Source organism: Nicotiana sylvestris, chromosome 12 (assembly GCF_000393655.2).
Source record: "Nicotiana sylvestris chromosome 12, ASM39365v2, whole genome shotgun sequence".
Lineage (NCBI taxonomy): Eukaryota > Viridiplantae > Streptophyta > Magnoliopsida > Solanales > Solanaceae > Nicotiana > Nicotiana sylvestris.
Genome location: NC_091068.1, coordinates 129,511,090 through 129,526,943, shown reverse-complemented (window position 1 = coordinate 129,526,943; position 15,854 = coordinate 129,511,090). Strand labels below are relative to the sequence as shown.

Genomic DNA, 15,854 nt, shown 5'->3' with positions numbered 1-15,854 from the left:
CAAACAGTCCAACTTACGGTATTATTGATAAAGTCATTAATTTCAATTTTCGTAAGGTGACACTAGAAATATTTGTTGAAAGATAGAGCATACTTAAACTGTTTTTCTTATATTGACAAAATTAAGCGATTTCCAAATGAATTACTTAAATATAAATTGCTATTCTTTTCAAAGTACTTCTCTAAATGTTTATTTTGACAAAAAATAAGTAGACTTTCAACGTTTAGCCAAACAAGTCCTAAATCATGTCAAATTTTGTTTTATATATTTGTAATGTGTCGAGACTGTGTTATAACTTATATTGGTCGGACTTTTCGAAAATATTAACGGGTGCTTGCCGAATCCTTCAAAAACAATACATTTTTTGAGGATGGCATAAATGCGACACCTATTTTGAAAAATTCACCCAATATAAATTATAACTCTCTCTCCTGTAAAATGAGGTCGAAATGAAATTAAAACCTTCCCCATTACTGTCCAAAAATATCATCTTGCATGTGAGTCCATTCACAGATTCATGTTCGCATTTGGTGAATAATAGAATCTAACCTTTTTTTAACCAACAAGATTTTCACCGGAACTTGTGTGCATGTGGGATTTTATCATCTAATTTGGTCGGCATTTAATCAGTGAAGATGAATTTTTGCAGTAATTAGGAAAAAATATTGGGTTACGATGAGTATCGACGTTAATGACAAACTATACTGACATTAAGTTAATTTAATTTTTGTATCTCCTAGGTTTGTCGTTGGACACTACTAACACAATGGTATCGTTCATTTCCAAAATTTAAGTATTTTAATTTGCTGTTTTTGTAATGTTTTAGATGCTCATTCTACTAGAGTGTGGTTTCTTTAATTGGTAATTGGAGTGATGTTTTATAATACTAACCCTTTTTAACTATTTTGGTTTTTGTCAGACATATGTCTCAACAACATAAAACTGATTTTTTTTTCTTCTTAATTTTATTTTATACAAGACCTAGCCAAACATCTCTAACAACAATTGACGGTAACCATGTAGTAGCATAAACGTCGGCACTGTCCAATTAAGAATAAACTCTCCTTATTGGACATAAGCACTCGACATGCTTTCACCATAGTCAGGAGCAGAGCCAGAGGGCAGAAGGAGTTCATCCGAACACTTTTGTCGAAAATTTATATTGTACATTTAAGGTCAAATCTACTTAATGTATATATAAAATTTATATGATTTTTGTATATAATAATATATATACAAAAATATACAAATTTTATATATTTTTCGACTATATTATTTTTATAGTGGCTATACAATATTATTTTTTGTGAACGGTTGAGAGGTGCCCATTTCAATGCAATCCACACGAAGCATTTTGGGAAAAAACAAAAGACATTACTATAGAATGAGAAGAAATGTCCAAGAAAGGGATGGCTGGAATTGTCCATTTGAACATTTAATGAAAATGGAAGAAACAAAAGTGTTATGTTTATGAGCATGGTCCATGCGTTTTCTCCATAAAGTACACATGGCGAAGCAGCAGTGACGAAGACACCTTCAATCTAAGTGAAGATATTATTCAATCCCTTTAATCTACGTGAAGATATTATTCAATCCCACTTCACAAGAAAATTAATTATATATATAAAGAGAGAAATTTAATTTTAATTTCAATCTGGACCAATATTACCTGATCATTCATCCTATTAATTCGTTGATGCAAAATTTTAATTCATAGCATTAATAGTGAAATTTTATCCGTTAGGACCTTCTTAAGCCGAGCGTCTATCGAAAATAACCTTTCTATTCCCTTCCTCGAGAGTAAGTATAATGTCTTCGTACACACCACCCTCCCAGACTCCACTTGTGGAACTCTACTATGTTGTTGTTGAGGACCTTTAAATAAAAAGGGAAAGGAAAAAAGTGTTAAAATTCCTTTTTTTCACTATTTTATTACCCATAGCAGCCAGTATTAAAGAAGTGCAATAAATATGCCTTTCTTTTGTTGATTGGCATTATACTACACTCATACTTTACCAAACCTCTACGCAAGTTTAACATGTAGGCTTTTTGGCTAAAAGATAACTTAAGATAGCAACTTCTCACCTATCCACTAAAAAAATCCACCCAACAAAACCAAGAAAAGGACTTTATATTATCGTTTTCACTAAATTCCTGTATCTCACACACAATGGACTACAGTATATGAAAGCAAAAGGAAAAAGATACATCATATTTTAAGCTTATTTGGTACGAATATAATAGGAATAGGAATAGGAATTAAATTAATGATCAAAACAAAAAAGTTTAACTAAAAGTTGATGCTCTTTTCTTGACATGAATTAGACCAAGTCCATCATCCCATTGGCAACACCAGTGAAACTGTTTTCAGATGATGAAGTGGAAAGTGTGATCATACCATTCAAATCAGAAACACTATCTTGCAAAGTCATTAGAAGATGTGATGTGCTGAAACTCATAGAAGGCTTAGTTCTTGGGACAATAGGTACTTCAGCTTCACCTACTAGCATTTGGACCACACTTCTCATTGTTGGTCTAACCATAGGGTCAGGTTGTGAACAAGCTAATCCAACCATTAGTACCCTTCTCATTTCTCCTTCATCAAACTCACCATAAAGTCTTGAATCAGCTGCCATTAGCAAATTCCCTTCTCTATGCAATCCCCAAACCCATTCAACTAAGTTGCTATTCACTCCAACTTTCTCAACTCTTGTTGTTTCCCTCTCAATTGGCCTCCTTCCACTTGCCACTTCAAGAACCACTGCTCCATAGCTAAAAACATCAGTTTTTTCGGTTGCTCTTCCGGTTAACAAGTATTCAGGAGCCAAGTAGCCCATTGTCCCGGCTGCAACCGTTGCATCGGGGGACTTGTCATGTTCAACTTGTCTTGCTAATCCAAAATCACCTAATCTTGCATTGAACCCTTCATCCAACATAATGTTACTACTCTTTATATCCCTGTGAATCACCTGGTTTTCACATTCTTGATGTAAATATGCCAAGGCTGAAGCAACACCTAGCAAAATTTTCCTCCTATGTAGCCAAGGTAGAATCATTCTTGATTCAAATAATGCCTTATCAAGACTCCCATTAGGCATAAGATCATAGACTAACAAAATTTCACCTTTCTCATGGCACCATCCTTGAAGTCTAACAAGATTTCTGTGCCTAAGTGTTCCAATTATAGATAATTCAGATAAGAACTCCGCTTTCCCCTGTCCATTATGACTACATCTCTTCACTGCCACAATGCCACCATTGTCCGATAAAATGCCCTTGTAAACTGTCCCAAATGCACCGTGGCCTATAATCCTCGTCGAATCAAAGGCTTTTGTAGCCAATTTAAGCTCTTTATAGCTAAACTCCTTAGGCATTTTGATAACATCAGATGCCAAAAATTCAGAATTTTTCACTTTCTTGAACTTTTTGGTGTATAACCAAATAAGTACTAATGTAGCAAATGCAAGAAAAAATGCACTAGCAGTTACCACCCCAACAACAGCTCCAGGACCTTGTTTACAAAAATTGCTATGACATTTCCCACTGCTCTTATCTTGCATTATACTTGCACTACTATTAGACTCTGAAGGAGCCATAGAAGGCGGCCGCGACATGACGGAATCCGCCGTTGGGTTCATCAAACTAGCCGTTGGTGGCGGTGGCGCAGCCGCTGCCGCCGACTTAGGACTTGCATCAAATGATGAACTAAAACTCCACCACTCAATGCTATGAATCTCAGTACTCCCTTGAGTTGAACCAGAAAACCCAACAAACATGAAATCATTTACATACTCAGCAATATTCAGAACAACAGATAAAAATGGTTCCTTTGGCTTTAAATTAGAGTATGATACAAACACATTCAACTGTCCAGTAGAACCAGAATATTCAATCCAAGAATTGACTATATCACCACTCTTGAGATCAACACCAATAGAATCTAAATCACCAACTTGAGTTGAAACCATTGAATTCAGATCCAAACCAACATGATTTCCATTAATATCTTTAAACTCAACATCCATAAGGGTGTCAAATTCAACTAAAATTGTACCACTTTGTGTGCCTTTAGAATCCAAGATTCCCATATACCCACCAGCATCACCTACTGACTCATCATTAGGAGTGAGTACAAAAGCAAGACCGCCACCAATAGACGATGGGTTCAAATTAGTCACTGAAAATGAAAAGAATGTAGAGAAACTCGCTGGAAAATCAAGACCCGGCTGCCGGAATCTTACTGGCTTTGAATATAAAGCTTTTCCGGCACCGGAATTTGGCACGGCAAGATCACGTGTTAACTGAACACTGTTGTTGTCACCCAAATGTGCATCTCCAAGAAGCTTCAAATTACTCAGAGTTAGTGTTCCAAAGTCAAACTCAGTTATAGCAAATATTGACTTATTACTACTGCAAGAACAGAATAATAGTATGAACCATACAAGAATGTTGCTATATGTAGGAATTGAATTCATTGCAAGAATTTAGCAACGCCCATTAAAGAATGAAGATCAAATTGCACAAAGGTGAGCAAATTCTGTGAAGTTACAAAGAAGGGAGATATTTTCTTGGCATAAGAAATAGTGGCAATGTAAGAAAGTAGAAACTGACAGACTAGAGTGAGGATTAAGGGGAGAACAACAAGATGAAGTTTATAAGAATGTTGCTGGAAAATTCTGCATGAGTTGACTTTAATTAAAAGAATAATGAAGCTCAAATTGTACAAAGTTGAGATTTTTAAGAACAAAAAATCAATCTTTTACAAGAATTTTGTGAAGTTATAAAGAGGGTAAGATATTTTTCAGCCTAAGAAAATAGTGAGCAGAGAAGAGTGAGGATTAAGGGGCAGAAGAACAGAGAGAAAGGGTGTGAATGAAGAAGAGAATCCATAGGATATAGAAAAAGACAGGATTTTGCGGTTAGAAGACACGTATTGTTTGTCTACAACGGTAAAAATTTACTGCGTAAAGATGCCTTTTGCTATATATATTTTCTTTTTACTCGAAAACACAGAATTGGTCCCATATTTTGGTTGTTGTTTTGTAGTGAATTGTGATTAGAGATTACTATGGGGAGGATAAGACATTTAATGTAGTTTTTTAGACCTAACGTAGTATAATTCCCACATTTGGTTTAATACTAACTAGGTTGGAACTTCTTAATTTTTCGATTTAACTTTTATACATGAAAAGGATCAATTAGAATTTTTAGAGACTTGGAAATGACTCATGTTCCTACTTGCCATTTTGTTTATACTTATTATTAGTTTCAACATCTTTATTCAAATTTATTATAAAATAAATTTTAGCACTTAGACGTGTATAAACTATTTTTAATTAGCTAATTTGAACTCGCTTGTATTAAGGAGTATTCCTTTATGTCAACCCAATATTGGGACTAATATCTCAATTCTCATAATTTCTCCACACTCTTGAGTTTATTGTAGTCTCTCTTTCACACACAAATATTACTTCATTTTAAATTTTTTGTTTTCTTATTGCTTTTTTAGGAGGGGAGCCTTGGTGTAACCGGTAAAATGGTTCTATGTTCGAACCATAGAAACAGCATCTTGCAAAAATACAAGATAAAGATGCATACAATAGACCCGTATGGTGCGATCCTTCCCTGTACCCCGCGCATAACGGGAACTTAGTGCATCGGTTGCCCTTTGTGTTTTTGTTTTTGTTTTATTATTGCTTTTTGGTAAAATGGAAAAGGCATATTCGATGGTGGAACAAAAGCCATAAATAAGTCTAATAATATAGTTGCCTTGCTATTCTCTTAAGAAAACTAAAGTAATGAAACATTTGTATTACAAACGGATCTCTCTATAAAAGGTGGGCAAAGATATAATGGATAACGTTACCACCTTAATTATAGGTATAAACTACGGTTTTGATTAAATTATTATTTTTATGCAGTTAACATTGAGATCTGAGAAAGTTCTCTAGCAAGATGCTTGTTGTGAAAATTGGTACAAGAAAGGAAGCTAGAAAATCAAGCCAAAAGTAAAGACGAAAAGGCACACCACACATGATTGAATCTTGTAGAAGATATTTATACTCGTGACTTCATTAATTATAAGTTCTTTAATGACTTTTAAGGGTTGAGGCTATTTATGGAAAAAAATTAATTTACTCCTAGTTTTTTTTTTACACTTTACGCTAACCCTATAAATTTATAATAAGTGGATTTAACATACTTTATTACTCTTTTCATCCCAAATTAGTTGTCATGTTATAATACTTGTCGAGATCCAAATTATATGGCCAATATTTTAAAATATTTTTTTCTCTTTATATTAACATGAGAATAAGTACAATTTAATAATACTATTCGTATAGTTTTTGAATATTTAGATATTAATTTTAAAATATTAGGTTGATCTTATTCAATTTAGTTTTGAAGTAGTCAAATTAACTTTCAAAAAATGAATATAGAGGGACGTAAGGAGTACATTACTATGGTTAATTAATACATATTCTCATCTCAATTCATCACTTAATTATGATCAATTAATGTACTTTGGTGTAAAGATCGGGTATGAGTAAAATTTTGCCTATTTTTTACTCCAAAAACATCAACAACAGGAAAGAAAAAAAAAAGAAGGAAAAGAAGCACCACGTTTTGCTTATATAAAATTGAATACTATAAAATTGGGCTTCCATAACATTTTTTTAAGAACATTATTTTTGTATTTTCAGACAAAAATAGAGACATTAAGCACTTTAAAACGAGTTCGCGAGCTCAATTACGATCATTTTTATACGCTCTTTTACATTTCATTTACTGTACTAGAACTTTTGAAAATTGTTTCCTCTTTAATGATTTTCTCCCTCAAATTTAATTGCAAGTGTCGTCTTAGAGAACTAGTTAATATTTTTTCTCCTCCTGTTAAGTGTTTCAATATCTTTTTGATTTTTACTCGTTATTTTTATAGTTTAATTCATGACAAAATAACATTTCCAAGTTGAGTTTATATTCTGTGGAGAACAAATATGATAAAAGAGAAATAACAACCATTTCAATAATTAAGAAGAACAATTACAACCTTGACAAGACAACGACAATAATGATTTACATCAATAATTTAAATAAGAGCAAAAAAAAAAAATTAATCTTTGGGTCAGTAAGATAGTTGATAGATATAATAATTTGGTCATACTAACTATAATCTACCAAGATCAGTGCTTGCTAACAGTAGTATGTCACTCCACATGCTCTTTCTTTAAGGGATAAATCATGATTTCCTCAAATTAAACAGAGCAAACAAAGAAAATGGATAAAGTTGCTTTGGTGGCTAAAACAATAAACAAAAAAGAGTATTGGGTTTTAGTTAGTATGTCTAAGATCCCATCTATCATGTGTAATTATTGTTTGTACATATTGTAATTGATAGCATTTGATTAGTACGTAAATTTGTTTTTGTTATCATATATAGTCATATACTAATGGATTTTTTGACAAATACAACAAGGTCTTGATTTAATTTAGAAACTTCTCATTTCTAGTTTATGTAAAACAAAAATGATACTAACAGGAAAAGGGACGGAAGGTCAATCTTTTTAACATTACGTTCAGAATGAGAGAAAAGATTTAACTTCTCTTCAAACAGGAATGAACAAAGAAAATTTGTTCGTAACAATTTCAGACACTCAACTCTGTTTATTCTCTCTACTTATTGTTATGAAAGAATCATTGAATTATTGGAAAAGTTGGGAATCCTCGTCAGCGAGTCAATTTGGTTATAATTAACAAAAACAGAAAATATTTTAAACAACGGAAAATGGCCTAAAATGCTCCTTTACTATATGAAACATAACAGGTTAGCCCTCCGTTAAAAGTTGGTCTCTATTCTGTCCTTGCCGTCAACAAATGGGCTCATATATGTCCTCCATCACTAACGGAAGACTCATAAAACCACGTGGAATATATGTGAGGGCAAGTTAGACCTAATTCAAATTGTACAATGGCATATATGAGTCAGTTATAATAGTCATTTCTCAAACACTTCACAACTCCATATCAGTTTACTTAGACACCTATTTGACAATACCAAACTAATTATCACATCAAATAAACTAAGTCATAGACACAAACATTCAAATGAACGGCAATGACTTCATTAAATCCTAGTAGCTCAAAGGGGTCGAATCATAACAAAAGACAACAAAAGACAATGTCGGAATGTTCTAGTAGCTCAAATGGGTCAAATATGAGGTGTCATTATGGATTTACTGCCAATTATGTCATGGCATGGACACCTTTAAATGCTAGGAGAAGGTTTTTCAAGTGCCCAAAGCATGAGGTAAGTAAATTTTTTGATGGGTTCTTTTAATTATTCCGATTTGCTTGTAAATTTATTTTATTTATTTTTGGTTTTTGGGATAAAAAATATTCCTATTAGGAATGGCAAGATGAAGAGCTTCCTCTTAAAGTTTCAAATCTCATATGCATTTTAAAGAAGGAAAAGGAAGCTCTAATCCGTGAAAGAAATGCTCTCCAAAGAAAAATTTAATCTTGAGAATGTTATGATGCTCGTCGATCATGGAGGAATAGAATTCTTGGAATTGGAAAGAAATGTTCTAATGAAGAAAGTGACCAATTTAGAGTACTCAGTTGTACTTGATGTTAAATTTCGAAAGAAGATGTGGATTTTCATGTGTGTGATATTGGGATGTCTTGTTATGTTCTTTGGATCAGTGCGAAATGATATGTAATATTAGTGTTATTTTGGCTTAATTGTTATCTTTTATTATGTAATGAAGCTTTATGTTTTTATACAAGGATTTAATAAAGTCATTACCGTTCATTTGTTGTGTCTATGACTGAGTTTATTTGCTATGATAAGTAGTTTGGTATTGTCAATAGGTGTCTAAGTAACTAATATGGAGTTGTGAAGTATTTGAGAAATGACTAGTATAACTTACTCATATATGCCCCTATACAATTCGAACTAGGTCTAACTTGCCCTCACATATATTCCACGTGGCTTTATGAGTCTTCCGTTAGTGATGGAGGGCATATACGAGCCTATTTGTTGACGGCAAGGGCAGAATAGAGACCAACTTTTAACGGAGGGCTAGCCTGTCCTATTTCATATAGTAAAAGGACATTTTTGGCCCTTTTCCGTTTAAACAATAGATTTTGACCCGACATAGCTTTTCTTACTCTTGTATTTTTCAAACCTATTTTGAAAATATTTTTCTTAAGCCGAGGTGTAGGGATGGCAAATGAGATGTTTGGGATAATTCCATTAATTTATCGTAAATTTTTTACGGGGAACCTTATTTGGTCGTCCCCATTTAACTTTTATCCACATTTTTCTTTTTAAAAAAAAGTTTAACTAGTACCCAAAATACAAATAATTTCAAGCCTTTTCCTCCTCCTTCTCCTCCTCTTTCTTCTTCTTCTTAGTCGCCGTGAAAATAAAGGTGACAGTAAATTTACATGGTATTTGTGAGCAGTTTTTACGGAAAAGGCCTAAAAATACCACTTAACTACAGAAATGGCCTATCGATGCCATCCGTTAAAAGTTCGCTACTTCCATGCTACTATCGTTACACATTTGGCCCATCTATGCCATTATTTGACTAACAGCTGAATTGTTTTTAAAATATTTATAATTAGTGAATAGACACACATTTCCACGTGTCCTACCATTATTGGTCACACTTAACCCTGCCCTATATAATTTTAACCTTGGTTAGGTGTATCTACCCAAACCCAACCCGGTTAAAACAAAACCAAATCAAATCATTAACCCAACCCTTTTGTTTCATTCTTATTATTCCTCTGATAGCCACCAATTCACATTATCTTCACTCAGTCACTGCTTCTTGATAAAAGAGAAATCTTTTTCTCAAGTACATAACAAAGTTTATATTTTTTTCTTCTAGAAATCAGATTTGTTTTATGGATTTTTGAAGAGAAGAAGCCCTATTTGAATCAGCCGATTGATAAATCTCATAATGAAGAAGAAGAGAAAGGAACGTTTGAAGAAGAAGAGAAGGGAACATCTCTAGCTTTTCCGACAAAAACAAAGTCTTCGGAATTATCTAGAAACAGAGATAATATATTTGCCCAAAATATCTCAAGGCATGGTCTCATCCCAACCGCTAATTATAAACTTGATCAACTAAATCCTAGCCGTCCAGATTAGTCAAGGAATACAACTGTATATTTCATTATTGGATTCTAGAATAAGCCCACATGTGTGAGGTATGTGACACACATTGTAAAGAATATTAGTTAGTTATTAAATAACCAATAGCAATTAGACAAGCGTATAGGAATCTCAAATTCTGTTTTTGTTTCTTTACAGATATACTTGTATATATTGAGCTTCAGCTAAATGAAAAATACACAGAGAAAATTCCCTACATCATCTTCTAATTTTACATTCCCTTCATGGTATCAGAGCATTGAAGCTATGAAGCTCGATTTAATACAGAATCATCTAAATTTTCTGTGAGCTTTCCTTCATCATGGGTGATACATCTGTAACTCCTGATGCATCTGTAACTCATATTGTAGCTGGAAATGCAGTCATATTCGACACAAATCACCTATATTTTCTTCACTCTTCTGATGCACCAAGTATGGCTCTTGTCAACACAGCCTTCAATGGGAGAGGCTTTCAAGAATGGAAGAGGTCTGTCCTTATAGCCCTTTCAGCAAAGAACAAATTAGGATTCATTAATGGATCATGTCCTCCTCCTATCGTCACCTCCAAAGATTTTCAGCCATGGAGTAGGTGCAATGATATGGTTACCTCATGGTTGTTAAACTCACTATCCAAGGACATTAGGGATAGTGTGATCTACTCCAAATCTGCCAAGGACCTCTGGACCAGCCTTGAACACAAGTTTGGCCAATCAAATGGTGCTAAATTATACCACATGCGTAAGGAACTATCAGGATTAGTTCAAGGCAGCAGTGATATGGCAAGTTACTTTACTAAACTCAAGCATTTGTGGGATAAGTTAGACTCACTTAATTGTGATGTTAAGTGTTTGTGCACTTGTGTGTGTGAGGCCAAACAAAAAATGGAAAAATCACTGTAGGATGAAAGGCTCATCCAATTTCTCATGGGTTTAAATGATATTTATGGACAGGCAAGGGGAAACATCCTAATGATGAACTCTCTGCCCAATATCAATCATGTTTATTCCCTTGTGTTACAGGATGAGAATCAGAGGGAAATTTATGCTAATCCTCTCATATCCTCTGAATCCTCATCCTTCATGGTAGGAAATCAGGCAAACCTAGGTGGTCAAAGTGCTTTTCAACAGAGAAACAATAACAATAAAGGACCAAGGAACTTTGGACAGTTTCAAAAATCAAACAACAACATTCAAAAATGAACAAATTCAGCACAAAGAAACACTGCTCCCAGAGGAAAGAAGAACAAGATCAATCCAAATGCTTCATGTACCTACTGCAAAAAGGTGGGACACTCAGTCAATGACTGTTACAAAATCATAGCTTTTCCTGAAGATTTTGAGTTCACTAATGGTAAAGGAAAGCAGTTCCAAGCTAGAAGCAATGAGGGTTTTTGTAGGAGACCAGGTAGATGATGTAAACAGTGGATACAATGAAGGACTTAATCAACATCTATCTAAGGAGCAATTCTCACATTTGGTTCAGTTGATCAAGCAGGTTAAAACTACAGAAACAACAAGCACCAGTTCTGAGATCAATGTCAATGTTGTAGCTGGTACTAATATCAAATATACTTGATCTTATTTTTCAGTCTTTAACATCACTACTTGGATCATTGACTCAGGGGCATCAGAACATATGTGTTTTGATTCAAATGCTTTTTTATCTTTATCTCCTCTTCTTGTTCCTCTACATATCAACCTCCCCAATTTATTTAAACTAACTGTCACTCATATATGAAGAGTTTGTATTTCCCCTGATTTTATTCTAAACAATGTTCTTCATGTGCCTTGTTTTAGATACAATCTTTTATCAGTCAATAGGTTTTTTATACAGTTTCACTCTATAATTACACTTACATCTAATCAATGTCTCTTGCAGGCCCCTTTAATGAAGAGGCCTCAAGTTTTTGGTGAAGCAAAAGGAGGACTATATCTCTTGGAGCCTAATACTATTAGGAATAGTTCACAAAACCATGTAGCTTCAGTTTTAGAATCAAATGATGTCAAGCCTATTTCAGTTTCTTTTCCTTTTTCTGCAAGTACAATTTCCAATGTAACTCTGTAGCACAACAGATTAGGGCATTTGCCTTTTTCATCAATGAAACAATTCAGTTTTATCTCTTTTCCTTCTAATTCAGAATGTTTCTGTGATGTCTGCCCTAAAGCTAAGCAAACTAGATTGTCTTTTCCCTTGAGTCAAATCAAATCTAAAAGAGCATTTGAATTAATTCATGTTGATGTTTGGGGGTCCTACAAGGAGCCTACTTATAATGGTTTCAAATATTTTCTTACTGTGGTTGATGATTACAGCAGGGGTACTTGGACATTTCTCTTAAGTACCAAGAGCAATGCATTTCCAGTTTTGAAGAACTTTTTCACTATGGTTAAAAGGCAGTTTGGGGTTAAGGTTCAAAAATTGAGAACAGATAATGCTTTTGAACTTGGGAAAGGTTCCCAAGAGGCAGCTTTTCTTAGTTCTCAAGGGATACTCCATCAAACTTCATGTGTATCAACTCCTCAACAGAATGGAGTTGTTGAAAGGAAACACATGCATCTTTTGGAAATAGCTAGAGCTTTGCTTTTTCAATCTAAAGTTCCTATTCCTTATTGGGGAGAATGTTTATTAACTGCCACTTATTTAATTAACAGGCTACTCTCTAAGGTCCTTCATGGAAAAACGCCTTATTCTATTTTGTTCCATCAGTCACCTTCCTATAAATTTCTCATAAACTTTGGTTGCCTTTGTTATGTTTCTACCTTGTCCAATGGAAGAACCAAATTTGATCCTAGAGCTAAGGCATGTGCATTTCTAGGATATCCCTTAGGGCAGAAAGGGTACAAAGTGTTAGAATTAGATACAAAGGAGGTCATTGTATCTAGGGATGTGCATTTCTATGAAGATAGGTATCCCTTTGCTACAACCAACACCATTCCTGATTATATTTTTCCCATTCCTTCACCTTCAGACTCCTCTCTTCCTATAACATCACCATCCACATTACCTGATCCTCCAACTCCTTCCTCACCAGGATCTATTCATTCACATTTACCCCTTATCACTCACCCACCTTCCTCACATATCTCTGATTCACCTTCCATACTCCCTTCCTCACATTCTCCATCATCTCCTGATTTCCCTAGTACTTCAGTTCCACCACTCAGAAAATCTACCAGAGTCACTTCTCAGCCTCATTATCTTAAAGACTATGTTTACAACAATATCTATATTAGTGAAGTAACTTTTACCTGTTTTGCCCAGCCTAGTCAACCTGGTATCTTTTCTTTTGGGGCCCTATCTCCTGACAATTAGCATGTTCTACAGTCAATTTCAGAAATTTCAGAACCTAGCAGTTTTTCACAGGCATCTTCACATCCAGGATGGAGGAAGGCCATGTCTTTAGAGATTGAGGCATTGGAAGCTAATAATACCTGGGATGTAGTTCTCCTACCAGTTGGAAAGAAAGCTTTACCTTGTAAATGGGTATACAAGGTGAAGCACAGATCTGATGAAAGCATAGAAAGGTTGAAAGCCAGACTGGTTGTCAGGGGGGATATTCAAAGGGAAGGCATCGACTATACTGAGACATTTTCTCCAGTAGTCAAAATGACTACCATCAGATGTTTATTGGCAGCAGCTATTAAAAGGGACTGGCCTATTTATCAATTAGATGTTAGTAATGCCTTTTAACACGGGGATCTCCAAGAGGAGGTTTATATGAGATTCCTAGCTGGTCTAACCCCCCTTCACCTAATCATGTTTGTCTTCTTAGAAAATCTCTTTATGATTTAAAGCAGGCCTCAAGACAGTGGTATGCTAGGTTAGCTGGTGCATTAAGTTTTAAGGGGTATTGTTCCTCTTTGAACGATTACTCATTATTTTTTAAGAAGCAAGGGGATTTCATTTCAATTGTTGCAATCTATATGGATGATATCCTTATTAATGGCAACGACCCAATGTAAATTGCCTACCTAAAGTCATTCCTTCATTCTGAATTCAAGGTCAAAGATTTAGGGAGTTTGCATTACTTTTTAGGCATGGAGATTATGCACGAAACGCAACGAACGATAATCTGTCAAAGAAAGTTTACCTTGGATTTGTTGCAGGAATTTGATATCTCCAATCTGCCTTGTGTTTCTTCTCCTCTTGAGCCATCTTCCAAGTTACATGCCGATGAAGGGCCTCTTCTTCCAAATCCACTGTTTACCGTCATCTTGTTGGGAAATTAAACTACTTAACTCACATGAGGCCAGATCTCTGCTTTGTTGTGCTCAAGCTCAATCAATTTATGCAAAGCCCTCGTCTTGCCCATTTTGTTGCTGCCTTACGAGTCCTACGTTACCTGCGTTCAGACCCTGGGCAGGGAATTCTTCTCAATTCATCTCCTTCATTAAAGTTGGTTGCTTTATGTGATGCAGACTGGGCTTCTTGCTCGGAGACTAGACGCTCAGTTAGTGGTTTTTATGTTGCCCTCGGAGGCTTCCCTATTTCCTGGAAATCTAAAAAGCAGGCCTCTATCTCGTTATCATCCGCCGAAGCTGAGTATAGATCTATGCAAAGAGTGGTTGCTGAACTCACTTGGCTCACCCGTCTTCTTGATGACCTCTTTGTTTCACCACAACTGCTCGTTCCTGTCTTTCTGATAGCAAGGTAGTCATACACATCGCTTGTAATCCCGTCTTCCATGAACGGACAAAACATGTCGAATTGGACTGTCATTTTGTCCGTCAATAGTTCCTTTCAGGTTTAATCACCCTCTTTGTTCCTTCTTCATCACAGCTTGCCGATATCTTTACCAAATCCCTTTCTGGGCCATCGCACCATTCTATTATGTGCAAATTGGGGATAATTTCATCACCCTCCAACTTGAGGGAGGATGAAGAGAAGAAGCCTTATTTGAATCAGCCGATTGATAAATCTCATAATGAAGAAGAAGAGAAAGGAACGTTTGAAGAAGAAGAGAAGGACACATCTCTAGCTTTTCCGACAAAAACAAAGTCTTCGGAGTTATCTAGAAATAGAGATAATATATTTGCACAAAATATCTCAAGGCATGGTCTCATCCCAACCGTTAATCATAAACTTGATCAACTAAATCCTAGCTGTCCAGATTAGTCAAGGAATACAGCTGTATATTTCATTCTTGGATTCTAGAATAAGCCCACATGTGTGAGACATGTGACACACCTTGTAAAGAATATTAGTTAGTTATTAAATAACCAATAGCAATTAGACAAGTGTATAGGAATCTCAAATTCTGTTTTTGTTTCTTTACAAATATACTTGTATATATTGAGCTTCAGCTAAATGAAAAATACACAGAGAAAATTCCCTACATCATCTTCTAATTTTACATTCACTTCAATATTGGGCTAGAAATGAGGTCTTCAAAGAAACATCAAGTGGATAGCAGCAAAGAAGAAAATAAAATGTGAATAATTGCAGGAATAACCTTTCGGCCAAAATTGAAATAATAGCCATAAAAAGCCCAATAGAGAAGAGCGTGAAGATGAAGAAGAGTGTTCAACTACTCCAACGGAAAAAAATTCAAGGATATCGGAAAAATTTCCATGCCCACCGGCTCCGGTTAAACGCCGGTCGGCATCAGTATGTAATTATAATGGTGGTAGGGAGTTCTTTAATCCACCAGATCTTGAGTCTGTATTTATTATTTACCATGTTCAGAGAGC

The 15,854-nt window shown here is 34.9% G+C and overlaps 2 protein-coding genes across 2 annotated transcripts; one reads left to right on the top strand and one right to left on the bottom strand.

Annotated features, from left to right (window-relative positions):
* Positions 1–2,112: 2,112 nt before the first annotated feature.
* Positions 2,113–4,937, bottom strand: LOC104210167 (L-type lectin-domain containing receptor kinase VIII.1-like). Its single transcript, XM_009758985.2, has one exon. The coding sequence runs from the start codon at positions 4,473–4,475 to the stop codon at positions 2,322–2,324; it is 2,154 nt and encodes a 717-aa protein (XP_009757287.1). The 5' UTR covers positions 4,476–4,937; the 3' UTR covers positions 2,113–2,321.
* Positions 4,938–10,487: 5,550 nt separating this feature from the next.
* Positions 10,488–11,366, top strand: LOC138883722 (uncharacterized). Its single transcript, XM_070164428.1, has 2 exons — positions 10,488–10,946; positions 11,118–11,366. The coding sequence occupies exons 1-2, from the start codon at positions 10,488–10,490 to the stop codon at positions 11,364–11,366; spliced, it is 708 nt and encodes a 235-aa protein (XP_070020529.1).
* Positions 11,367–15,854: the final 4,488 nt, after the last annotated feature.